This window comes from Papio anubis, chromosome 8 (genome assembly GCF_008728515.1).
Source record: "Papio anubis isolate 15944 chromosome 8, Panubis1.0, whole genome shotgun sequence".
Classification (NCBI taxonomy): domain Eukaryota; kingdom Metazoa; phylum Chordata; class Mammalia; order Primates; family Cercopithecidae; genus Papio; species Papio anubis.
The window spans coordinates 118362418-118388887 of NC_044983.1; the positions used below are offsets into that span (position 1 = coordinate 118362418).

At 41.1% G+C, this 26470-nt stretch overlaps 1 protein-coding gene across 1 annotated transcript in view; it reads right to left on the reverse strand.

The window, feature by feature from the left end:
- Positions 1–25976, reverse strand: part of DERL1 (derlin 1) — a 29565-nt gene extending 3589 nt beyond the window's left edge. The window contains exons 1-7 of the mRNA XM_003903124.4: positions 25233–25976; positions 13664–13775; positions 8861–8925; positions 7586–7612; positions 5777–5872; positions 4543–4595; positions 2286–2396 (exon numbers count right to left, since the gene is read on the reverse strand). Of these exons, the coding sequence (XP_003903173.1) occupies positions 2286–2396; positions 4543–4595; positions 5777–5872; positions 7586–7612; positions 8861–8925; positions 13664–13775; positions 25233–25385 (617 nt within the window). The 5' untranslated portion in view covers positions 25386–25976. The remainder of the gene's footprint in view (positions 1–2285; positions 2397–4542; positions 4596–5776; positions 5873–7585; positions 7613–8860; positions 8926–13663; positions 13776–25232) is intronic.
- Positions 25977–26470: the final 494 nt, after the last annotated feature.

The following is a 26470-nucleotide window of genomic DNA, read 5'->3' on the forward strand; positions in this document are numbered from 1 at the left end:
TGCAACCTCTCCCCGTCCTGGGTTCAAGTGATTCTCCTGCCTCAGCCTCCCGAGTAGCTAGGATTACGGGCGCCCACCACCATGCCCAGCTAATTTTTGTATTTTTAGTAGAGCCAGCGTTTCACCATGTTGGCCAGGATGGTCTCGATCTCCTGACCTCATGATCCGCCCCTGTTGGCCTCCCAAAATGCTGGGATTACCGGCGTGAGCAACCACGCCCGGCCAACAACCCCCTTTAAACACAAAATTTAATGTGTACAGGGAAGATATAAGTACTCTAAATGGAATGGAAAATGGTGATACAAATGTATCAGCATTCCATTTAGAAAGGTAGTTATACCTTCTTATACTCACCTCCTCCATTTTAAACAAATACAGCTTTACCATTAAATCAAAATGTATTTTCCAAGTGCTGGTTTCTCAACATCCATGCCTTCTGGTACAATAATATTCCTCCAAAGTACATGATAAAATAGAACACTTACAGAAGGCAATGCTAGGGCTGTCTTGCTTTGCTACTCACTCTAAGACAATATGGAAGCCATCTCCACTGATTAAGTAGATAGTGAAATTAAATGCAAATAATTAGTATAAAAAGATACCCAATTATACATAATCAACAAAAATTTATGGTAATTTCAAAGCAGTTATTGCTTTTGCAAGGAGCTATATTTTGTCATCTGATCTTTATGCAAAATTTAGCAGAAGGACTTCCACCAACAGAGAAAGTTCAAGTGGAAGGCAGGCTCCAGGGCTCTGCTGATTTTGCCACTAGAATCTTGTATCCTGTGTTGCCCACAACTGAGAAGTAGCTACAAGCCGTTAAGTTAGAATATGGCCATTTAAAGTAAAGTAACTGTTGGCTGCCCCCCAAAAGCACCAAGCTTTTTTTAATTGATGCATCTGCCATCCTACTTGATAAACCTAGATCAGAAAGCCAAACCTGCTGTTATTATGTCCTTTGATAATTAGAAACCAGATTGGTCATTTGTTTTTTTAGCCTGAAGGCAATTCAAGGCTCAGAAGAGAAACAAGTTTCCTTTTATTCTCTTAAAGAAAAACACACACACCACAACCACCAATATGGTATATCTCTGTAAATTACAGTTCACAATTTGAAAAGTCTTTGAAAAACATACCCCTACCCTATAAAAGGAGGGGGAGAAAGAGGAGGCCTGCTCAAGTTTTACTGCCCTCATTGATCCCTTAGAAGAATGACAGAACTGCAAAACATTAAAATTAGCAAGATGTGAAAGGGTTTGGTTTGTTTGTTTTTTTAAAGCTTTTAAATGCAAGCTATTACTGCATATCCCTGATATGAGATTAGGCGTGATTGTCAGGCAGGCTGTGACACCCAGATGGTGATTTAACTGGTCCCTTCTTCGACAGCCTTTTTGCCTCACTGACAGAATGGTCACACGACTATTACATGCTTCTATGTGTGTGCGCATCTCCTCTCAGCTCATCAAAATCCTGCTCTCCTACCCCCACCTTCAGGAATATGGCAGCTAGCTTTACTTATGGAGAACCCACTATGTGCTTCCCAACGGTGCATCTTACCTCATGCAGTCTTGTGAGACAGTGGTTTCCCCCACAATTTACAGACTTGCAGACTGAAACCTGGAGGCTTGATTAAGTAACTTTCCCAGTATAAAAACTGCTATCTGAGGGGACTGAGATTCAAACCCAAGTTTGTCTCAAAAATCAAAGCTGTTGCCCTTAGCATCCTACTTCAGTAAACCCTAAAAGCAGACAAAGAGCACAAACTCCCAGGGGGTTGGGACCATACAAACCTCAAGGCTCTCATTTTAACTCTGAACAGTCCTGTAAAATGGCTACTCCATAGTATTTAATATAAAAATGCTTAAAATTGCTGACTAACAAGCTAACTTACCCTTCCTTGGGCAAAATCATGGGTAAAAAACTGATGGGCCAAGAAAAGACACCCCACTATCCTATGACTCTGCCCATTCCCCAGCCCACTGCTTCGCACTCTGGAGCTGCATCGGGTCCCTCGGCAGGCTCGGTGGGCTGAGAAGCCTCCTGTAATGCTGGAACCTAGCTGTCAGTGGTCCCTGGCTAAAAGAGTAACAAGAGGGCAATGGAGCCAAGGCTTTAATGCCTGACTTCCTGTGACTATGTGACGAGGATAAGTCATTTGTTGCCTTAGGTTACTCCATCAGATGGGGCATGGGGCTAAATCATACTCCTCATGGAGCTCTTATTAGGATGCATTAAGAACACAGGCACTAAAATGTTAGATGAGACAGGACAAAAACACTTACAAAAACTGAGGTGTGGATAGAAAATTTCTTCCTCCCAAGTCCATTGGGTATCTGAACATTAGGAAAAAATAAAGATGTCCAACCAGATTTCCAATAAGCTCATTGATTACCCTGCAAAGAGAGCCAAATGAGTTTAAAGACATTCAAGCAATATAGTGAAACGAACCAAGTTTTAACTAATATCATAAAGAAGAGAGCCTTCAAGGCAGACCATTTAGTCCCTGGGAGTCTGTGAGAGCTGACAATGAGCCCTTTTGTAGTCCGAGTGGCAAATGCATTCTGAGGGAAACGGGAAATCAGTCCTGCTGAACCAATGAGGCCTGCCACTCTTCAAGGCCAGCAGCCCCTCCGACATCTCTTTCAAGCACCAGCCCATCCTCAAAATATTGTTTTTGCTACTTCCTGCCTCAAGAGTTGGGGAAGTTGTAAAGCATGCTTCTGAATGCTTTCAGTCATGAATACTGTATTGATAAAATGTGGGCAAACATGAAGGCTACCAAGAGAGAAGCGTGGGAGTAAGGAAAAGAGGAACAATAAATGCCTGTTCCCCCTTTCCTGGAACTATTAAGCACTTCTCTCTTGCGTCTTGTACCCTTGAGTGTAAGACACCACAGAGATCACTTAGGAAAGCTGACTTGCACCCTGAAATCAACGCTGACCTTCTTCAGTTTTCCCATGGCTTACACACAGGTCACCTCAAGAGTGTATAGATCTACTATTACTATTACATATCCTGTTTGTCTTCACCTGCAACATGATTCCTGTCAGGGACAAATCAACACCTGCAACTACTTTAGACTTCGCCTTCCTGGCTGGAAGAGCAGCTTTACCAAGTTCAGAACATGCTTTGCTCTGAACAGTCCGCTCCATTCATTCTCTTCTCCCCAACAATATGCAGAAGAAGTCAGGATCACACAGAGCAAGTATGTCAGATACATGAAGAACCAGCACTATAAAAATCGATTGAAATATTAAAAAGTAGTTTGTAGTATAAGAAATGGGAGTTCTGGTGGGGTGCAGTGGCTCATGCCTGCAATCCCAGCACTTTGGGAGGCCAAGGCGGGAGGATCATTTGAGGTCAGGAATTTGAGACCAGCCTGGGCAATATAGCGAAACCTCATCTCTACAAAAAATACAAAAATTAGCTGGGTGTGGTGGTGCACGCCTGTAATCCCAGCTACTCGGGAGGCTGAGGCATGAGAATTGCTTGAACCTGGGAAGCAGAGGTTGCAGTGAGCCAAGATCGTGCCACTGAACTTCAACCTCGGTGACAGAGCGAGACCCCATCTCAAAAAAAATAAATAAATAAGTAAATAAATAAACAGAAAATATGAAGAAATGGGAGTTCTTAGAGAAGCTCCATCTTAGTATCCTCCCTTTAAAATTCTGACTGGATGAATTAAAGGTATTCCTAGGTCTAGTTCTAATTCCTGACCAATAGACTAGATATTTGACCCTGGTTGGCCAAAAGCTCTGTATTATCAGCTAGGCACGGTGGCTCATGCCTGTAATTCCAGCACTTTGGGAGGCCAAGGCAGGCAGATCATTTGAGGTTAGGATTTTGAGAACAGCCTGGCAAACACAGTGAAAGCCCGTCTCTACTAAAAATAAAAAAAAAAATAAAAAAAAAAAAAATAGCCGGGCGTGGAGGCGGGTGCCTGTAATCCCAGCCACTCAGGAGGCTGAGGCAGGAGAATCGCTTGAACCATGAGGCAAAGGTTACAATGAGCCAAGATCGCACCATTGCACTCCAGCCTGGGCGACAGAAGTGAAACTACATCTCAAAAAAAATTTTAAAAAAAGGTTCTATATTATGAAACCACTTGCAAAATTATATCCTATCTAAGAATCTGGATTTCTATGACTGATCGGCAGTCTCCAAGGCATTCTGGAAATGCCTTAAGAATATAAGACATAGTAATTTTATACATAGCTCTTAGAGGAGTCAACTCAGACAAAAATTAGGTCTCTGTCAATCTGAATAGTGAATCCAGAAATACATATTTATTCCTATATACACATAGGAACACACTGTGTGTAACAATAAGTTAACAAAATCACAACCATTCAATGTTAAATGTGCTTAAAGCCCCGCAATCTAATCAATTCCATCGAAGTAAAATTATCCCATAAGTACAAGGTTCTAATGCATCAATGTTGGGATTCTTTAAAGTTGTATAAAGGTTAGAGAAAGATAAAAACTAATGGAAATTTCCCAAGGATTAGTTTCCAATTAAATAAATTTAATATCACTTACGAGCCTCCGATGATATAGTTGAATCCAAGGATAACCCAGGGTAAATAGCAGGCCTAGGATGGAATAAATATATGCAAATGTGAGTAGCCACACCTGACGAGGACACAGCTACTACTGGGACTAATATGGGTAAGGATACACTGACAAGGGCTTTATATAAATCCTCTGGAAGGTCACTGCAAAATTTCTCAGATCAATCTAGCATTATTCTCACTATACTTAAACCTTCCTATCTAAAACTAGACTTACTTGTGTATTTGTAACTGGAAGGACACAGTACTTTGCCCACAGGTCTGCTGCAATACAGGCCCTGCTGAATTGCTATTAACAAACAGCTTCAAAAAGCAGATGAGTGTCCCACAGATGCTACTAAAAGCAAGGCCCATGAGAGAATCACACTAAGATTCCAGCCAACAAATTGTTACAAATAAAATAAACATACCCCGTCTTTTCAAGTCCTTCTTTTATATATCTTGCAAATCACTCTGAATTTTTATCTCATCACATATTGATATCTTAAACTAATACTGTCCCAAATAAGAAAGCTCTCCAGATGAACATTTGAGCCCCTTACCAAATCCAAGCCATCATATCAAGAGCTAAAGGAGTTGCAAGAAACTTCACAAACTAGGAAAGAGAGGGTTATACTTAAATAACTTTACAGCTACATGTGGTAAGTACTAAAGAGAAACACAAAGTATTGAAAAAGCCCAAAGGTAAGATGAATTCTAGGCAGGAGACTCAGGAAATATGTTCAGTTCCAATTCAAATTAAGAATGGGTACGATTTATACGAAAAAGAGAATCAAGATGTTACAGGTGGAAAACTGTGAAAGAATGTACAAAGAGAAGTGTTTGGGGGCAAAAACAGTCTGTTTCAGCTACAGTATAAAGCAAATAACAGGGAATGAGGGAGTGATAAGAACTGATTTGTAAAGGCAGGGTTTCACATGAGTTCTCTCTCCTTCTCTCTAACACAGACACATAAGATCACTCAGGGACATATCCCTGAGGGGCCTGAGGTAGAGAGGGAGTGAAGAAACAAAGGCCAGCAACAGATTCCAGGTTGGCTAATTAAATAGAGCTGGGATTGAGGAGGGCAGAAAGGGGCTTGCCTATGGTACACTGCTCTGCAGTGACCTCTTCTGGGTGAGTCAGAAAGTACATCTCTGGACTGAAGAGGGATTTCTGCAAAGACAAATGAAAAGGACACTTTTCCAACCAAGGTAAAGTACCTTAAATCGTGTTCCAAACCAAAATGATACAATCATGTCTCTGTTCAGCTGGGCCCAGACATAAAGTACTGACATGATCAGAGGAATCATCAGCAACTGCAAAAGAAGTCGACATGTAAAAACCAAGCTCCAGAGGCATGTAAAACCGTGTACATCTACTATGCTTTTTACCCCTCCTCTTCACAACAATCCTCACCTGGGTAAAGGGAAACTCAACCGATCAGAACTATAAATTGATCCTATTATTTATCATACAATGAATACTACAAAATCCTATAATAAAATACAACAAAACTACATCATTTTAGATGGATTCAGAAATGTAAGAGTCAAGCTCTGTTATTTACAAAAAGCAACAAAGCATTACCATATAATCTCAATTTTTAAAAAACATCCATATACATGCCTAGAAATACTAGACAACCATTACCGTCACATGCCTAGAAAATACTAGACAACCATTATTGTCAATGTTCAAACACCAAAAAGAGGCCAGAAATGAGCAAGGAAAGCAATGATTTAGATAACTCATGTAAGAGCTTCAAAGATTTAGCTGACTTAAGATCTTCAAAATAAAACAGCTGTAGGCCAGGCACAGTGGCTCACGCCTGTAATCCTAGCACTTTGGGAGGCCAAGGCAGGCAGATCATGAGGTCAGGAGTTCAAGACCAGCCTGACCAACATGGTGAAATCCCATCTCTACTAAAAACACAAAAATTAGCCGGGCGTGGTGACACACATCTGTAATCCCAGCTACTTGGGAAGCTGAGGCAGGAGAATCGCTTGAATCCGGGAGGCGGAGGCTGCAGTGAGCCGAGATCGAGCCACTGCACTCCAGCCTGGGCAACAGAGCAAGACTCTGTGTCAAAAATAAACAAATAAATAAAACAGTTGTAATTCTATAATTTCAAAATACCATGTAATTAACCCCATAGTTAATGCAATTTCAACTTCTGACAAAGGCCACTAACAGTATATATATATATATATATATATATATATATATTTTTTTTTTTTTTTTTAATTATACTTGAAGTTCTAGGGTACATGTGCACAATGTGCAGGCTTGTTACATATGTATACATGTGCCATGTTGGTGTGCTGTACCCATTAACTCGTCGTTTACATTAGGTATATCTCCTAATGCTCTCCCTCCACCGTCCCTCCCCACAATAGGACCTGGTATGTGATGATCCCCTTCCTGTGTCCAAGTGTTCTCATTGTTCAATTCCTACCTATGAGTGAGAACATGCAGAATTTGGTTTTCTGTTCTTGCAATAGTTTGCTGAGAATGGTTTCCAGCTGCATCCATGTCCCTACAAAGGACGCGAACTCATCCATTTTTATGGCTGCATAGTATTCCATGGTGTATATGTGCCACATTTTGTTAATCCAGTCTGTCACTGATGGACAATTGGGTTGATTCCAAGTCTTTGCTATTGTGAATAGTGCTGCAATAAACATACGTGTGCATGTGTCTTTATAGCAGCATGACTTATAATCCTTTGGGTATATCCCCAGTAGTGGGGTGGCTGGGTCATATGGTATTTCTAGTTCTAGATCCTTGAGCAATCGCCACACTGTTTTCCACAATGGTTGAACTAGTTTACAGTCCCACCAACAGTGTAAAAGTGTTCCTATTTCTCCACATCCTCTCCAGCACCTGTTGTTTCCTGATTTTTTTAATGATTGCCATTCTAACTGGTGTGAGATGGTATCTCATTGTGGTTTTGATTTGCATTTCTCTGATGGCGACTGATGATTTGAAACATATAAAAGGGCAAATAGATAGTTTAAAGGGACACTTACCTGCATATCCATTGTTAAGCCAGTAATCTTGGTTTATAAAGTTAAAGATCAGACATAAAAGAAGCATTCTGTACCTAGTCAAGACTGATGTGTTTATTTTCCCCCCACTTAAAAGTTCACTTGGCCAGGTGTAATTTGGCTTATGCCTGTAATCTCTGTACTTTGGAAGGCCAAGATGGGAGGATTGCTTGAGGCCAGGAGTTCCAAACCAGCCTGGGCAACACAGCAAGACCCCATCTCTAATTTATATACATATTTTTTTATTTAAAAAATTTTTAAGTTAATTCCAGTGTTCTGAAGGAAAATACTTTTCTATAGTTCAGATTGCTTAAAATGGTCCACAACACAAAGGTATCTAATCTTCATTATGCATATTTCATTCGACGATACCATGACAAGAACACAGTAGAAATCGACAGCTTCAGCCTATGACTTAGTCTGGTCACCCGGCATTCTTTTCCTCTGCTATTGCATTTTAACGTCTCTCCTTCAAATAAAGGATAAAGATGTCTGTAGCCTTTGAAGGAAATAATCATTCTACTTACATTCTCAGGGCTCTATAGCATGGTTAAAGTCCAAAACATTTTTTTCCTTGCCTTAAAGGAGGGCAAAGGGCATCCACAGTACCACATTTTCTGGCCCTTGGCCAAGTTTAAATGGAAGCTGAGCCCAAAGGCAATTTTGAGCTCACCAATTTTGCACAGGACCTGAGACATCAAGAGCTGCTGTGCTCTCACCATCTGTAAGAGTCCTGCAGTTGGAGGGCGGCTGACAACTGCTATTGATACAAAGCAGAGAAACGTACTGTGTCCCTTCCCAGAGCTGGGTACTTTATAGAGGGACTGAATTACTATGTAGGACCCCAGAGAAGGACAAAAATGAAGTCAGAAAAGGATGCTGGTTGTAAATTAATTTTCTGATAAGGACCACAGATTTCAAAAGCTGTTTCATGGCACGGACTCTCTTTGTGCCTCAGTCAACAAGCTGTCACACATGAGAACACAAAGAACTGGGAACAAGAAGAGGGAACAGTCATAAAACTACTCAACCAAAGGTGGGAAAAAAAAATCCCACAAATGGTAAGACAACGCATAACTCAAGGGCTATATGATTTACTACAGCTTTTTTTCAAAAAAACTTTAATTATTCTTATTAACTGCAGTCAACCAAGATGCAAATATTGTAATTTGAAATGTTTACATAATACGGTCTATTTCCCCAAACCTGGAAAAAACTGGTTTTATTTCTGGCCCAAAATCACAGACTGAAGGATACCACGATGCAAATCCAGTTAAAGAGGAGCATGAATAAATAGTCTGCTGGCCTCCCATCAAAAGCTCCTGGAAACAAAAACAAGCCAAATGTCATGGTTCAGAATTTCAGAACAAAGTAACATCTACATAGAGAAACACTTCAAAAAGTTATAGAAAAAGCCAAAATGAGAACATTTTAAAAACCACTCGTCTCTAGAAAAGTGAATTTTTTAAAATATCTAAACAATGTCCCCAATAAAGCCCTGAATCAAAGTTACCTGAATAAGGTTAATCTATGCTCTCCTAACTGAATTCCAGTAAGTGACATGCTCTGACTACCACAGGCTAAAACAGATGCAGAGAAAGTACAGTCAATTCCACGGCTACTGAGCCCTGCATCCCAAAGACCAGTGAGGCCCCCCAAGCTCCTTCCCAGCCTGTCAGCCTTTCCTTCTTGGCTCTCACCGTGACCTGAAGGCCGCATTCAGGATGACATGCTTGATCCCTGTCCTCCTCCACTAGACTGTAAGCTCTGTCAGAGGAGGAACCATGGCTGTTTTGTCTCCTGTTGTGTCTCCTCCAGCATGGCTATGCTGGGAGGTACTTACCATTATTATTAGAAACACAAACACACACACACAACCCCCTGTACCACACTGGCCTTAGATACTGAAAACATTCTACCACGGGAAAACAATGTGGGGGAAGGAGGGAATAAAGCGTCCCAAAACCTTTCCATAGCCTCTGACTCAGTCCTCATACTGCATCTGGAAGGGAGAACGGAAAGACCTATGACCTGCTTCTTACAGATGTGGAGTTAAAGTCACATGACCAGAGTCACAGAGCTTGTTAGAAGCAGAGTGACATCAAATTACTAGCACAGTGCTGCTGTCACTGCGCCATATGCCTTACTGGGCAGAATAATCAACAACGGGCTCTCTTATAAGCATGATTCCTAATGCCTTCGGTTAGAAGACTTTAAGAGAAGCAAAAAAAAAACAAAAAAAAAACAGAAATGACTGTAAGATCACTCTAGCTTGAAAGTTACTTTCCCTCCCCACTCCACACCCCCTCACAGTTACATGATATAGCTAGTCAATTTAAAAAAAGAAACCCAACAAGTGTCAGCAAGGCAGAAAGATATATCTAAAACAAAATAGGTTTCCAGCAAAAGTGTCTTCTACTCTCCTTTATTTCTCCCTTGATACCTCAAAGCACACTTCAGTCACAGTGTTAAGCAGGCCTAATGCTAGAGGATCACAATGATGAATCAGAGCTGAAATTCTAACACAATTTCTGAATTTTAATAATAGCTGTGCTTCTTTTGATGTGGCTTTGGCTGTCTGATTCCTAAGGAGTCTTTAGACTGAGTACTTAAAATATTGTAATCATATAAATTACAGTACTATATTATCTGACATGCTTGCAACTCAGAATTTACAAATTAACTGGTTTCAAATTACAGTCTTCCAGTTCAAATCAGAAACCTCATAAATAAGTCAACTCTGCTATATACCTAACAATTTAGCCAGGAGGGAAAATATGCAGGTGGCAAACATTTTGTCAAGATGTTAACTTAAAGCTATGTGGCTGAGAGAAAACTGGGGATCCGTGAACCTAGGTTCCAGTCCTAACTGCATTAACTCAAAAAGCTTTGCGACTTTTGAGACATGTCACCACCACTCCAGATCACTGTTTTCTTATCTATAAAATAAGAGCATTAAGTAGAATGATCTCAAAAGCTCCCCTCCATAAGTTCATAGCAGCTATTATTCATAATGGCCAAAAAATGAAACCAAGTCAAATGTCTATCAACTGACGCCTGAATAAACAAAATGAGGTATGTCCATACAATGGAATCTTAATTGGCGATATAATGGAATGAAGTACTGACACATGCTATATGGAAGAATCTTGAAAACATTATGCTATGTAAAAGACATAAGTCACAAAAGGCAACAAAATGATTTTAAGAAATGCCCAGAACAGGCAAATCTAAAGAGTCAATAAGATCAGTGGTTTTGGTCGGGTACAGTGGCTCACACCTATAATCCCAGCACTTTGGGAGGCTGAGGTGGGCGAATCACTTGAGGTCAGGAGTTTGAGACCAGCCTGGCCAACATGGTGAAACCCTGTCTACTAAAAATACAAAAATTAGCTGGGCGTGGTGGCACGTACCTGGAGTCCCAGCTACTCAGGAGCCTGAGGCACGAGAATCGCTTGAACCCAGGAGGCAGAGGTTGCAGTCAGCTGAGATCATGCCACTGCACTCCAACCTGGGTGACAGAGTAAAACTGTATCTCAAAAAAAAAAAAAAAAGAGTGGCCATGGAATTATTACAATTTAGGTTTAAAAATAGCATTAGAATTATTTTTCAAGTCCTTATAGTTCAGAGTTAAATTCTGAAATATTTACCAATGAAATGTCTGGCATTTTGCTTCAAAAAATCAGGGGTGGAGGACAGTCATAGATATAAATAAAACAAGATTGGCTATGAGGTAACTATTAGAGGTGATAACCATTAGATGGTTAAGCAGGGTTCGTACTGACATACACTACAACAGGGATGAACCTTAAAAACATTGTGATAAGTGAAAGAAGTCAGTCACCAGAGGACATATGAAATGTCCTGAATAGGTGAATCCATAGACACAGAAAGTAGTTTAGTGGTTGCCAGAGGCTGGGAGGAGGGAAAGAGGAGGGTAAACTGTGACTGCTTTGGCTTTTTTAGGAAGTAATGAAAATGTTCTAGAATTAGATTGTGGTGACAGCTGCATAACATTGTGAATATACTAAAGATCACTGAATTGTACACCTTAAAATGGTTAAAATGACGAATTTTATGTTATGCGAATTTGGTCTCAACAAAAAGAAAAAAGGTTCATTGACTTTTCCCTCCACTTTTTCATATGTTTGAAAATTTTCCAGAATAAAATTTTAAATAACTGATCATAGATCATCCACACTTAATCTATTTTACTACTGAGATAACATTTACTATCAATATAAAAAAATTACTCCAGCTGGACACAGTGGCTCACACCTGTAATCCCAGCACTTTGGGAGGCCAAGGTGGGCAGATCTCTCAAGCCCAGGAGTTCAAGACCAGGCTGGGCAACATAGTGAAACCCCATCTCTACAAAAATACAAAAGTCAGCCAGGTGTGGCAGTTTAACACCCATACTTGTAGCTACTAGGGAGGCTAAGGTGGGAGGATCACTTGAACCCAGGCAGTCAAGGCTGCAGGGAGCCACGACCGTGCCACTATACTCCAGCCTGGGTGACAGAATAAGACCCTGTCTCAAAACAAACAAACAAAAAAAAAATTACTCTAACAAATTAATCCTCAATTAAGTTATACCAGAAAGGTAGACTGCTAAGCACTCAGTATCACAATGGGTCCAACTGGAACAAAGGAGAATAAAAATCACATATTCTGGTAGATTTAAAGATCAAACCCCTGACATGGTGGTGAGAGGACTGGTCGTCAGTTTCACTTCTGCCAAGTTACTTCACTTCCTTGAATCTCCTATTCATCTTTTGGTAAAACTCAGGAAATAAACTAGGTTTCTCCCAATAGTAATATAATAGTCTATGACCTTATACTTTGTATTAATACAATTTCTTTATTTTGAAAAAGAACCTAGTAGCAAATGCCAATTTAAGGAAAAATGTTACTTGACATCAAATAGCCATCCTACTATTTCCCTGCAGTGATGAGGCTGATTCACAATTCTCAACCACATGAACACTGACTTACATTTAAGGGTGGTTCAGAGTTCTCTACCCTGAGGTAACAGCCAGCAAGTTTATAAAGTCTCTGAAGTCAGTCAGCCTTCTCAAAATCATTTGAATTTAACAAAATTATATCCATACTGTAACACAGCGTACTGATGCATTGTTTCTTTAGTGTAAGCAACTCAGAAAAGCATATAAGGTATTGTAGGAAATAAATGACAATTCAGTAAGATTTTTCGAATTTATCCATAATATTACGTAGGTTGGCTGGGCGCGTTGGCTCACACCTGTAATCCCAGCACTTTGGGAGGCCGAGGCAGGCAGATCACTTGAGGTCAGGAGTTTGAGATCAGCCTGGCCAACAGGGTGAAACCCCGTCTCTACTAAAAATACAAAAATTAGCCAGGTATGGTGGCAGGTGCCTATAATCTCAGCTACTCAGGAGGCTGAGGCACGAGAATTGTGTGATCCCGAGAGGCAGAGGCTGCAGTGAACTGAGATGGCACCACTGCACTCCAGCCTAGGCAACAGAGCAAGACTGCCTCAAAAAATAAATAAATAAATAAAATATTACATTGGTATTCATACCTGATAAACTATTATATATCATTAAATCTTGGTTATATACTGTACTTTAGAGTTGAGTTTTTCAATTGGAGAACAAATCTAGGCTTTTAATTACATAAATTAGTGTTCTTCAACCCCAATCTAGGAGACATATATACTCCAGCCCAATTCTGCACTGAAGGACAAGGACTGCTGCAAAAGAAATGAGTGAGACTGCCAAAATAAATGAGAGGCATACAGCTTAGCCACTAAGGAGATGGACAAGACATGTCAACCTCTGATCTGCTACTTTTTGCATCTATAAAATGGTAACACTGCTACTTATACCTCAGGATGTTGTGAGGATTAAAAATTGAATAAGCTAAGTGCCTGGTGCAGTCCCAGCACAGTCACTGAGCATTTACTATCAATACCCAGTTTCTTTTTGTAATGCTAACTGCCCTCCAAATTCCTCCAAAGAAAACACATAGATTAGTAAATGAGAAAGAAACAATACTTAAAACAACTATGGGTAACATACCTGTTTCAAGTCGTGTAGAATACTGATATAAGAAATACAAATTGACCAAATAAAGAAATCCAGTTCCTGGACCCACAGGGAAATAAAAGGTGGCAGTGATTGGCCTCCAAATCTGTCCAGATCAAAATAAACACAGCTGTTAGTTTCTGTAAGCCTGGTTATTTTTTTCCCTTTTAACTAAACAAAATTAACCCCTGCAAAGCATCCTCCTCAATGAGAGGTATGAAAGTGATACTACCAACACAATTCAAGAAAACAGCTGAAGAAAAGTGTTCACACCAGTTACGATCACATCAATCTGCAAATCAATGGAATAAAACGACATCATAAAATAAGCAACAAATATTTCTAAACAAGTTGAAACAAAATCAATACTATATGAGTACATGATCAGTCTTTACTAAGATCAGGCATACAAGTAAGCCTACATCAAAAAATGAATTACAAAGGCTTAATTTCCAACAGTACAGTAATGCCTCTATTTAGGGAAAGAATATTCTAGAATGACAAACCTTGTCCAAAAATGCCACAAAGGCAGAAGTAAAACAACAATTTTTTATTCAAACCAATGCACTAAATAGGCAATAGGGGCACTTTTTCTTTAAAAACATTTCCCTGAAAAAACAAAACATAAGAAGGGTCTAAAGTAATAAGTAGGCCAGGTTCAGTGGCTCATGCCCTGTAATCACAGCACTTTAGAAAGACGAGGCAGGCAGATCACCTGAGATGAAAAGTTCAAGACCAGCCTGGCCAACATGGTGAAACTACATCTCTACTAAAAATATAAAAATTAGCCCAGTGTGGTGGCAGGCGCCTGTAATCTCAGTTACTTGGGAGGCTGAGGCAGGAGAATCGCTCCATCTCAAAAAAATTAAATTAAATTAAATTAAATAATAAAGTAACAAGTAAGCCTCATTCCCAACTTCCAGTCTCCCAGTTCCAACAACAGCTGACCAGTGTCCTGTATTTCCTCTAAGAAACACATGTTACTATTACTCATTCTTCTTTATTCTACTCTATATGGCACTGTTTTATACCTTGGTTCATTCCCGACAAAATATTTTAATTGGTTTCACAGTATTCCTTGTATGTGAATGTCTAAACTTTTGTTTAAACTGTTACAATGCCACAATGAATATTCCTGTAAATCCTCTTTATATGTGCATATACAGAATAAGTTCCTGTCAATAAATCTGCTAGAGCAACAGACATAAGCATTTATTTTGGTAGATACTGCCAAATGCCTACAAAAATGTCTGCTCGATTTATACTTCCTCCTAAAAAGTAGATGACTGCCTGTCTTCTCTCCATACTCTCACCATTTCATGTATTATATATTCACCAATCTGAAAACTAATTTTTATTTGCATTATGAGAAGTCAAGCACCTTCTCATGTTTTAAAAACCTGAGCATTTCCTTTATTCATCTGTTCTTCTGGATTTACATTTCTTTTTTTTTTTTTTTTTTTCCCCGAGATAGGATCTTGCTCTGATGCCCAGGCTGGCGTGCAGTGGCATGATCTTAGCTCACCACAACCTCCACCTCCCACACTCAGGTGATTCTCCCACCTCAGCCTCCCGAGTAGCTGGGACTACTAGCACGCACCACCACACCTGGCTAATTTTTATATTTTTTGTAGATACAGGGTCTCATGATGTCGCCCAGGCTCGTCTCAAACTCCTGAGCTCAAGCAATCCACCTGCCCTGGCCTCCCAAAGTGCTGGGATTACAGGCATGAGCCATCGCACCTGGCTGTATTTCTTCAGACATTATGTATTTCTCTTTCCCATCATTGCAAGCATTTTCTGATCAGTCATTCGACTTTCATGGTATTTTTGCCATATTTTGGCATACAAAGGTTTAATTAAATGTAAGCAAATGTGTCCACGATATGTCATGTTTAGAAAGTCTTTTTGCTCCAAGAATGTAAGTGTTTACGGTTTTATTTTAGCACTTTCAAGGTGCATCCAAGGAATGAGGAAGAGATCCAACTGTTTTTCTAAATGGTCGCCCTGTTTTCCCAATGCCATTTACAGAGTAACCCTCATTTTTTCCAATTATTTGTAAAACTACTTTCATTGAACATTTATACTCTAGCTTCTTTTATATTAAGGTCTATTTTAACACCATTCTGTTTGGAATTGATTCCTATGCCAATATCAAGTTATTTTAATTTCTTTTTTTTTTTTTTTTTTTTTTTTTGAGACAAGGTCTCAGTCTGTTGCTCAGGTTGGAGTGCAGTGTCATGACCACAGCTCACTGTAACCTCAAATTTCTGGGTTCAAGCAATTCTCCACTCAGCCTCCCAAGTGGCTAGGACTACAGGCATGTACCATCGCACCTGTTTAATTTTTTTTTTTTTTTTTTTTTTTTTTTTGAGACGGGCTCTCCCTACGTTGTCCAGGCTGGTCTCAAACTGCCAGCCTCAAATGATCCTCCCACCTCAGCCTCCCAAAGTGCTGGGATTATAGGCATGAGCCACTGTGTCTAGCCTAATTTCTATTACTTTTATAATATATTTTAATACCTGGTGAAGTTAAATAGCTAAATGATATCCCCCCACCTGTTTTTTCTTCAACAATTGTCACAATTTTCTTGGTTAGTCTCAATATTTTATTTTTCTAAATGAATTAGAACCATTATTTCATTATATCCATGTGATATTGATATAATTCCCAGCCAAAAAGTTTTTCATAGCTCTTAGAGTTGTCTATAGAGCTATCTCTTTCTATCTTTTTATATCTAACCACAAAAGTTGAGTATCTTACTGCCTACAATATTGAAAATTGAGCTTCGACCAGGTGCAGTGGCTCATGCCTGTAATCCCAGCACTTTGGGAGGCCAAGGCGAGCAGATCACCTGAGGTTGGGAGTTCAAGACCAGCCTGACCAACATGGAGAAACCTCGTCTCTCCTAAAAACACAAAATTAGCCGGGCATGGTGGCGCATGCCTGTAATCCCAGCTACTCGGGAGGCTGAGGCAGAAGAATCGCTTGAACCCAGGAGGCAGAGGTTGCAGTGAGCCGAGATCACGCCATTGCACTGAAGCCTGGGCAACAAGAGTGAAACTCTGTCTCAACAAAAAAGAAAATTGAGCTTCTTGGGCTTTCTAAGCATACAACCCTAGCTGTAAATCAACTTTTGTATCTTATTTCATTCTTGTTTAATTCACTGGCTGGCACCCCCACCAGAACAATGTTAAATAATGATTGAAATAGACGGCCTTCCTAAACTTTTGGAAATGGCAGCGAAATGCTGGCTTTTGGTATGAGAGCTATATGTCTATCTCATTGCACACTAGCATATACCAAGCACAAAAGATATGCCCCCTGAATTCCTCAGAGTAGTGGGGAAGGCTGTCAAAAGAAGAAAGAGTTGGCAGAAGGGAGGGGACATGTGGACTTGTTACAAAGGCCCCAAGAATTGCAAGAGCACAATAACTGAACGAGTACTGCTAACAATTCGAGTGTGGTTGGAACGGAGGACATCAGTCACGGGGACTGGCCACATACAGACTGGCCAGCTCCATTCTCCAAGTATGGGAATGTAACCCTCAGAGCTTAATACCTTGCAGAGGGAAGCACGATGTGCATACCGAAAAAGTGACTTTCCAAGAAACTTGTATTAAACCAGAAAAATAAAATAGGTTAACATTTGTTTTGATTTATTCACAACTTTATCACAGAAACAGGATAGTTTGTTGGAAAGAAACTGGAGATGATTTGAGAAGGCCTGGGTTTCAGTTTTTGCTTACAAGTCACCACTTCTGAGCCTCAATTTCCATAGTTAATGGTTTTTTTAAATAAATCATTAAATTAGTGTGCTACTCTGCTTATTTACATGCACTGATTCAGGAGATGGATTTCATAGATGAGGAAACAGGATGAGAAAAGGTTAAGTATCAGCCAGTAAGTGGTGAAGCTAGAACTTTATCCCAGACAGTCTGACTCCAGAGTTTGTGATATTAAGCCCCTATTTTTACAATCCCTCTCACAAATGGCATCAGTATTATGAGGTACAACTATAATTAGTGTAAGTGTTCACTACTAAGACATGTATAATCCTGAAATGGACTCAGAATAAACCTACTAATTCATTCTCTGTGCTTCAGAAAAGCACTGGGAGTAAAGACCAGAAGCAAAACCTCCTAAGTAGCCCTGGAACCTTAGAAACGTATGGACGTCAAATTGGCTTCATCATCTACCCAATGACATTATCCTATGACTTCTGCCTTCCTTATCTTACAGGGTTTGTAAAAGGTTGGAATTAAGACAGTGAATTAAAAAGATGCTTTGTAAAAAGAATTAATATGTGTGGGTGTATTAATTGTATTATCACCATCTTTTCGGAAACACCTGCTAACCGGTTTTTATAAATTCATATTTCAACTACCCCCATATTCCTATAAGTTACTCAAGGCCTGGTGTGGAAAAGAAACCTCGTTTTTGTCTGACTACATTTTCTCTAATGCTGATGACACAAGACTATTTTTAGTCACTGTGCGCACCTGTTCTTTGGAAATCAGTGTCTGTCAAAATATCTCACTTCTTTTCCCTGTTCATTAAGCCTACCCTTGAGTTATACTTGCTTTCATTGATCTAAAAGACTTAATATTATTTTTGTTTTACTTTAAAATTATAATCTAAAAACACCAGAAGACAGCTTATCTCTTTAGAAGGATACAGTGTAACATATTTCGGAAATCCCCGTTGTAAGTATCCAACTAAATCCCATTTTTTCCTCTACCAGATATGTAAACAGTAAGGAGAAGGAATTGGCTTTATGTTCAGCGCCAGGAGTAAAGAGGCCCATTTTCAACCCTGGAGAGCCTAAGAGGCTGCCAGCTGCAGCACAGAGAGCCAAAACTTGCAGACAGAGGACTGCCTGCCTCACACTTACTGAGAGGACTCATTGGGGAGTATCTCATTTTAAGTCCACAGCAACCCCAAGACTAGGCCCATAATGATCCTAGTTTTTTTCAAGAGGAAAGCTGGGCCCTAATTAGAGTTCCGGTAATCCACCCAGAGTTCCTCACTTAACAAGGACATGTAGCCCATGTGCTCACTGCTATACACACTCTTCAAGAAGATGTAAGACATTGTTCCTCAGTTATTAGTCCAACAACTTGAGAGTGTAGGTTGCAGCCATCCTTTAACTAAAATCTTCTAAACAATCTGCTACTGAAATAATTTGCCATCCAGAGTCTAGAGTGTTTCGTTGTTTTTTTTTTTTAAAGTATGAAAAGTGAAGATTTGTCTGAAATAAGGATCACTTGATTTGAACTTAAGTATGTATCAGCCACCAAACAAGAAAGATGATGAGCACCTGTGTGACAAATGCTGGTTTAGCAAACTGTAGCCTTTTTTGCTGGGTGGGGGGGACACGACGAGTAGGCAAGAAAAGGCCCCTTCCACTCATTTAAACAAATGAAACGCACTTAATCTTTAAAAAGAGCAATTAGAAGCCATCAAATCTACTCCTAGATATATAAGCAACAGAAATGACTATTCATGCTCACCCAGAAATACATATGTTCACCAAGACATGTACTAGAATGTTCATAGCAGCACCATTCATAACAGCCAAACTGGAAACTGCCCAAAAGGTCCATTAATAGCTGAATGAGTAAATAGATTGTGGCATGGTCTCACAATGAGCAATCTATAACCACATGCAACAACATGGGTGACTCTCAAACATAATGTTGATAAAAGCAGCTAGACACAAAAGAGAACATACTTCATAATTCCATCTATAGAAAGCATAAAGACTGGCAAAAACAATACATGGTATTAAAAATCCAGAGCACAGTCACCCTTAGAGAGGACAGTGACCAGAAGGAAGCAGGAGGAAGGTTTTAGGGATTCTGTTTCTTGATCTGAATGCTGGCTATGCACATGTTTTGAATTTTTAAAAACTCAGCTATAAACTTATTATACATACACTCTCCTGCTTATATATTATAACTCAATAAAAAGTTTTTTAAAAAGCCACAATCCAATGGGCAACGTTATTATAGACCACAGCTGAACTGTTCAACGTGGACAGGACTACTAAGGAAAGATTTTCAACTATACATACCAAAACACTTGCCACTAGAGTTCTATAGCCAAACCTTGATGGATATAGAACTTCGATGCTCAGCCTATAGCCCAAGTTCATTCTCCTCCCTGCTAAGTTGAAATGTCTCTCTTCCCCAATCCACTCTTAAATCAGTCTCCTAAGGTTGCTGTCATCAGGTTAAATGTGATATGTAAGCAAAAGCTTGGCAAATATAAGCACCAGGCTGAGTCACAGAATTGGTCGGTACCATTTCTTATCCCTGGAAACAAATTAGAGAAATCAAGAGTTCACATCTTCCCATTTCAAGTCAGGATGCTTTTAAGGAGACAAAGCAGAATAATCATCCAGCAGTTACATTTCAATTACTAATTAAAATTAGAATCTTACTGTCCAGGAGAGAAGGAAATAAGGCATAAAGTATTGGCTGATAAATAAAAATTGGCAACTTTTTTTTCCCCACATTAACTACAAACAAGGCAACTATTTTTGAATAGCCTATTTATCAGGCTATTTACTGGGTATTACAAACATTTTTCTATGTGTTCTACATATTACAGGCAAGAAGTAGATAACATATTTCCTCAGTTTGAAGGTACTCATTCTTGTGTTTCTGAAATTAGAGTGTCTTACAATCAATACACTGGTTTAATGTAATTTCTACAAATTACATTAAACCAAACCTGTCCCCCAAAAAAGTTGCATTAAATTGATGGTGCATTGTATAATCAATGGAGTCTTAGAACAAAGTTAATATGCTATTATATTATCCTCAGATCCTAAAGAAATTGAGGCTCAGACAGGATAAATAACTTGCCTAAGGATACACAACTAGCAGGGGGCTGAGCCAGGCCTTGAGACCATGATTCAACTACTTGAAATCTAACAGTCTTTCTACTCTAATAGAAAAGGAAAAATAATTTGCTATGATTGATTTGGAAGAAATCACCTTCAAAAATGTTTTGCTACATACTTATTTTTTTCGTAGATATTATGCAAAGGAGTTAAACAAGACAGCTTAGAACTATCTCTGACTCAATGAAATAGAAACTGAAACTGAAGCTGTCTACAAAATGGGGGTAACACTTATCTCAGGATGATTGTCGGAGTTCAATGACATAACCTCAGAGAAGTTGTAACAGGGCGATGTTATTTTGGCCAAAGAAATGAAGAAATACCACCAAGCAGGCAGCCCTGGGAGACATAACCTTAGAAAACACAAAGGCAGCAGGAATTGCCACCTCTTGTGTAATCAAGGATTAATATGAAGACATTTCATTATTGTGAACTATTTGATTGATGAATGTAAATCTGAGGGACTCAGAAGAGGGAGAAATCATAGACAACAGTATAATGAGTCTTGACACACACCTGTTTCAACCTATCCAACCTAAAGAAATAACATTATAAACCTCAGAGTTTCAAACCAACAAGCTACACACAGGAATCGATAGCTTAGGAGGAAAAATAACTTGTCACTTCCAACATAAGCACACAATTCTAAATCAATCACTCCCCTATTTTTGTAAGCTGTGAAAGATTCAGCTTCTAAGGAAAAGAGGAGCTTTCTAGCAGAATTCTGCTAAAACACACCTCACGCTGTCCGTGCACAGCAGCCTTCAAATGCAGTTTTTCCTTGACTGCTTCATTTGCAAATGAGTTCCTCCAGGTGGGTCTAAAAGTTACATGTGTCCAAAATAGGCAAGAATCAGAGTAACAAGAAAAAAAGACAAGGTACAGCTGTTGGTCTTTCCACACCTGGGCAGTCCACTGTCCTGCCTCCTGCGGTAGCTTCTCCCAGCCTGGGGATAACAAGCTGAGAAGAAATAATACAGGGAAGATGATAAAATCGTGGAAGATGTGACAAGAACAATGACTTTTTCTAATCAGTTCACCACTTTTAACATTATACACTCACAGCCTGTTAGAGAGGCTTATTTACATTACTTCTTTACAACGTGCTTATTTACGTCATGTAGTCACTAGTATCACCACACAAGTGAGGATTTTGCAAACAAGGACAACGAGCCGGTTTTGACCAGCTCCTTCTCACACATTAATATGCCACCATTGCTCCCCATGACCACACATTACCCAACAAGCCACAAGGAACAAAGTGCACAACATTAACTCAGCCAACAAATATTTACTAAAGTAATAAACCCAGAACAGTATGCAATTCCGGCTGCACTCCAGAATCATATTTTTATTTCCAACTGCTCCCTGGGACTCTCCACATGGATGCCTAAAAAGCATCTCAAGACTTAGCATGGCCAAAACCCAACTCTTCATCCATACCAGCCCCCACTCCCAACCTAGGCATCCCTGACCATTCCCCATCTCAGTCAAGGGCTCCGCCATCCACTCAGCTGCTCCTGTGAAAACAGTAGTATCTTTCAGTCCTGCTTGCTTCAGCCATTCACTCTTCATATCCGTTCAGCTGTAATCTTGTCCCCTCTGCCAAGTCTATGCCCTTTTCTCTATCTTCACAGCCACAGTTTCAAACCACCATCTCTCTGGCCTCCTAACTGGATTCACCTCTCTGATCTCATCACCTAGCCCTTCCTCCTTCAACCCCCTCCATACACACACAAAGTCCACTCCACAGAGTAGTCGGGGCAATCTGTCAGTCCTTTGTTCACAAGGCTCCAAAGACTTCGTAGTGCCCTCAAAATAAAGTTCAAACCTCTTAACATGACATACAAGGCTCAACTATGATCTAGCTTTCACCCACCTTTCCATCTGAGCTTTACTGCACCCAGCTCTGGCTATCTCCCTGCCTTCATCTACCAATCCTCATCCTACAGCTGACCCTGTGCCAGCTGGCAACCCAGTCTTCTTCCTGTTCCCAGCTCCTACCTCTGAGTCTTTCACTTACTAGTGAAAGAATCTAGAACTACTAGTGATGGATATAGAACTTCTACGCTCAGCCTATAGTCCAAGTTCATTCTCCTCCCTGCTATATTGAAATGTCTCTCTTCCCCAATACATTCTTAAGTCAGTCTCCTAAGGTACTGTCATCAGGTTAAATGTGATATGTAAGCAAAAGCTTGGCAAATATAAGCACCAGGCTGAGTCACAGAATTGGTTGGCTGTCTCCAGAGCCAGATCCACTCAAAGCTGGCTGGTTCCTCAGTATTCCAATTTCTTCAAATGTCTTCTCTGAGACCTTTCTGGGTGCAACACCCTATCAAATATTATACCCCTTAAATCACGTGCCTCTATGTCTTCACAGGATCTGAAACCTTTTCAGTCCTATTTACTATTGTACCCCAGTGCCCACATACAGCAAGTGAACAATTACTTCCAACAACTCAGTTAATATACAAGCACCTACTATGTGCCAGGCACTATTCTAGGTAACAAGGACAGTGGTGAACAAGGTAAAGATCCAGCTCTCATGGAGCCTTATTCTCTGAGGGGAAGCAGACAAATACCAAAGGGTAACATGCAGCAAGAAAAATGAAGGATAAGGCCGGGTGTGGTGGCTCACACCTCTAATCCCAGCACTTTGGGAGGCTGAGGCAGGTGGATCACCTGAGGTCAGGAGTTCAAGACCAGCCTGGCCAACATGGCAAAACCCTGTCTCTACTAAAATACAAAAATACGCTGGGCATGGTGGTGTGCGCCTATAATTCCAGCTACTTGGGAGGCTGAGACAGGAGAACCGCTTGAACCCAGGAGGCAGAGGTTGCAGTGAACCAAGATTGCACCATATACACTCCAGCCTGGGCAACAGAGCGAGACTCCGTCTCCAAAAAAAAAAAGAAAAAGAAAGAAAAGAAAAATGAAGGATAAGGGAGTGGAGTGAAGGAGGGGCTATTTTATATAGGGCCATCAGAGAAGGCCTTGTCAATAAGAGGGCATTTGGGTACAGACCTGAAGAATGATAGAAGGTAAACAAGTGAGCCACGGTTATCTTCCTCAGGCAGAGAAACAACATGTGCAAAGGCCCTAAGAAGAGATCCAGATAAGCACTGAAGTAACAGCAAGGATCTCATTGTGGAGCCTAAGGTACACTTTGGAGAGCAGTAGGAGATGAGGTCAGAGAGGCAGCAGGGGCCTTGCAGGCCACTGAAAGAACTTGGATTTTACTCATTAAGAAGGCATGGTAGGATTCTGGACAGAGGAATGACAGCGCTTGATTTAGGTTTTAAAAGGATCACTCTAGCTGTCTAGAGAAAAGACAGAAAGGAACCAGATTGCAGTGATAATGATCTGCAATGGAGAATGACAAGGGATTGTATTCTGGATATATGTCTCAAATAGAGTCAACAGGATTTACTGACAGATTGCGGCGTGTGAGAAAAACAAGAAAAATAAAAGATGACTCTGACAATTAACTTCAGCTCCTCTAATAATGGAGTTGCTATTCACTTCTAAGGCAAAGGGGGAAAGGGGATTCAGTTTTGGACACGTTAAGATGAAGATGACTCTTAGTCATCCAAGTCGTGATTTCAAGTAACTGTTGGATGTACAAATCTGGAAATAGGGAGACAGATCTGGACTGAAGATATTTATATTGACATTTCAGAATCTCCAGTTTACAGAAAGAACATAAAGCCCTGAGGCTGAATGAATGAGACCATCTAAAGCTAGGGAGAGTCTATAGAGAAAGTCCTATAACTGTTTCCTAAGGAACATCCTAACATTTAAAAGTCAGGAGGATAAGGAACCAGCAAAGGAAACCAAGAAATAATACCCAGTGAAGAGAGAGAAAGACAAGAAAACGTTATCCACAGGCCAAGCAAAGGGCTGAAATTAATGCCAGATCTTGCTATCTGACCTGCCGCTGATTAAAGTTTTAAATCAGAAATTGGTGAATACAAATAACCTTCTGAAAACTAGCACTCTCTTGACACAAATGTTACTCTGGACCGTTTCCTTCATGCTTAAGAAAATAACAAGGCCTTCCATTTCTGGACAAATTTACTCTTTGCCCCACTCCTTCGTACATTCTATTACTACGTGGGGGATACTAAATTAGGGCTAGAGGGAAATGCAGAAAAATACACTAATTCTTTGTATCTCTGACTTTAAATCATTCCTATAGGAAAAACAAAACAAAACAAAAAAACTCCATTAACGTGAAAGGAACTCAGCTAGAAGTTGGTGAAGTTGACACCTACAGGCCACCCACGTGGGTGACCAGAGGGAGGTCAGAGGGCAATGCTCCAGGCAGACCTAATTGCCAGCGTCCAACAGATTGACAACTACCGCCGACTAATCTCACTGCTTCCTTCATGAGTGCGAAGAGCGGGAAGCACAATCTCACTAAACTAGTTAAGTCAACCCCTCCCCACCAGGCTAAGCCCACAACTCCAGCTATCCAGGACCCGGCTCCCAAAGCCTCCCCCGGCCCAAAGGACCCCGCCCTAAACCGCCGGCTCCGGACGCACTACAAATCCCAGCAGGCACCGCTCGTCCGCAACATGCCGGCCTACGCTCCGCCGCCGCGGATCCTCCTGGGGCCTGTAGTCTCCACGTCCCCCCGTCTCTGGTAAGTACCTGAAACCGATAAAGGAAAGCTTCCGGCCAGAGGAAGAGGTATGCCGGGCTGATGAGGCCGAGTTTGCCGACCAAGGGCACCGCGACGGTGGCGGCGAACCAATAGCGCGTGATCGCCGGGATGCTCCTGAACCAGTCTCCGATGTCCGACATCTTCGACCCACAGGTAGCCAAGATGTACACGACCGCCCGACTCCCCGTGCCGACCCCCTCACGACGCGGCCGGCTCCGCGACTGTTAGGTATCGAGGTGGAAGCCGCCGAAGCCGCGATGCAGAAGGCGGAGACGGGAGGACGTGGCGCCACCGAATTCGGACCAGCGAGACAGCCTTCTGAGGCGAAACTTCCCCTTCCGGCGGCCGCGGACGACGTGACCAGAAGTCCCGCCGCTTAAAGGGCAAGGGCCGATTTTTACCGCCCGGTCGAGGCTCGGCGCCCTGAGGGGCGGAGCCAGGTAGGGCGACGACACGACTGGTGGGAAAACAGTGGTTGCCAGGAGCAACGGCAAAAGTTCCAGCCAATGGCGAGGCCAAATGCCATTCACTTATTTCTCAGAGTTTTAATACGGCTGGATCCACTTGGAGGGTATTTAAAGGGGACGAAGGCAAACGAAGTGTCTAGTTCCTCGTCTACTCACTCATTCCACAAGTGTTCGTCGGGCACAGTTCTAGACACCGGGCAGCTGCGGCTGTCAGCGCTGTCGTGGTACCCTCTCTCCTGATCCTGCATCTTCATTGGGATAATTTATAAACAAATAGATAATGAAGTAAGATAATCTCAGAGAGTGATTGGAAAAATAGGAAAATGAAATGAGATGATGAGGTAGAGTGACGGGGTCGGGGTGCGGCAGTGTGAGGACAGATGGCCACTTTAGGTGTGAACTGGGCCAGCCGGGCAAAGATCTGCGGAAAGAATTTTCCGTGCACAGAAAACAGCCGCTCTAACTAGGTTGGAACGTTGGAAAAACTAAAAGCCAAAATGATCCATCTTGTCTAATTCATCTTGTATAAAAAGGAATCTTTAAGAAAAGATACTGGCCGGGCGCAGTGGCTCAGGCTTGTAATCCCAGCACTAAGGGAGGCCGAGGCTGGCGGATCACGAGGTCAGGAGGTTGAGACCAGCCTGACCAACATGATGAAACCCCGTCTCCACTAAAAATACAAAAATGAGCCGGGCGTGGTGGCGGGCGCCTGTAGTCCCAGCTACTTAGGAGGCTGAGGCTGGAGAATCGCTTGAACC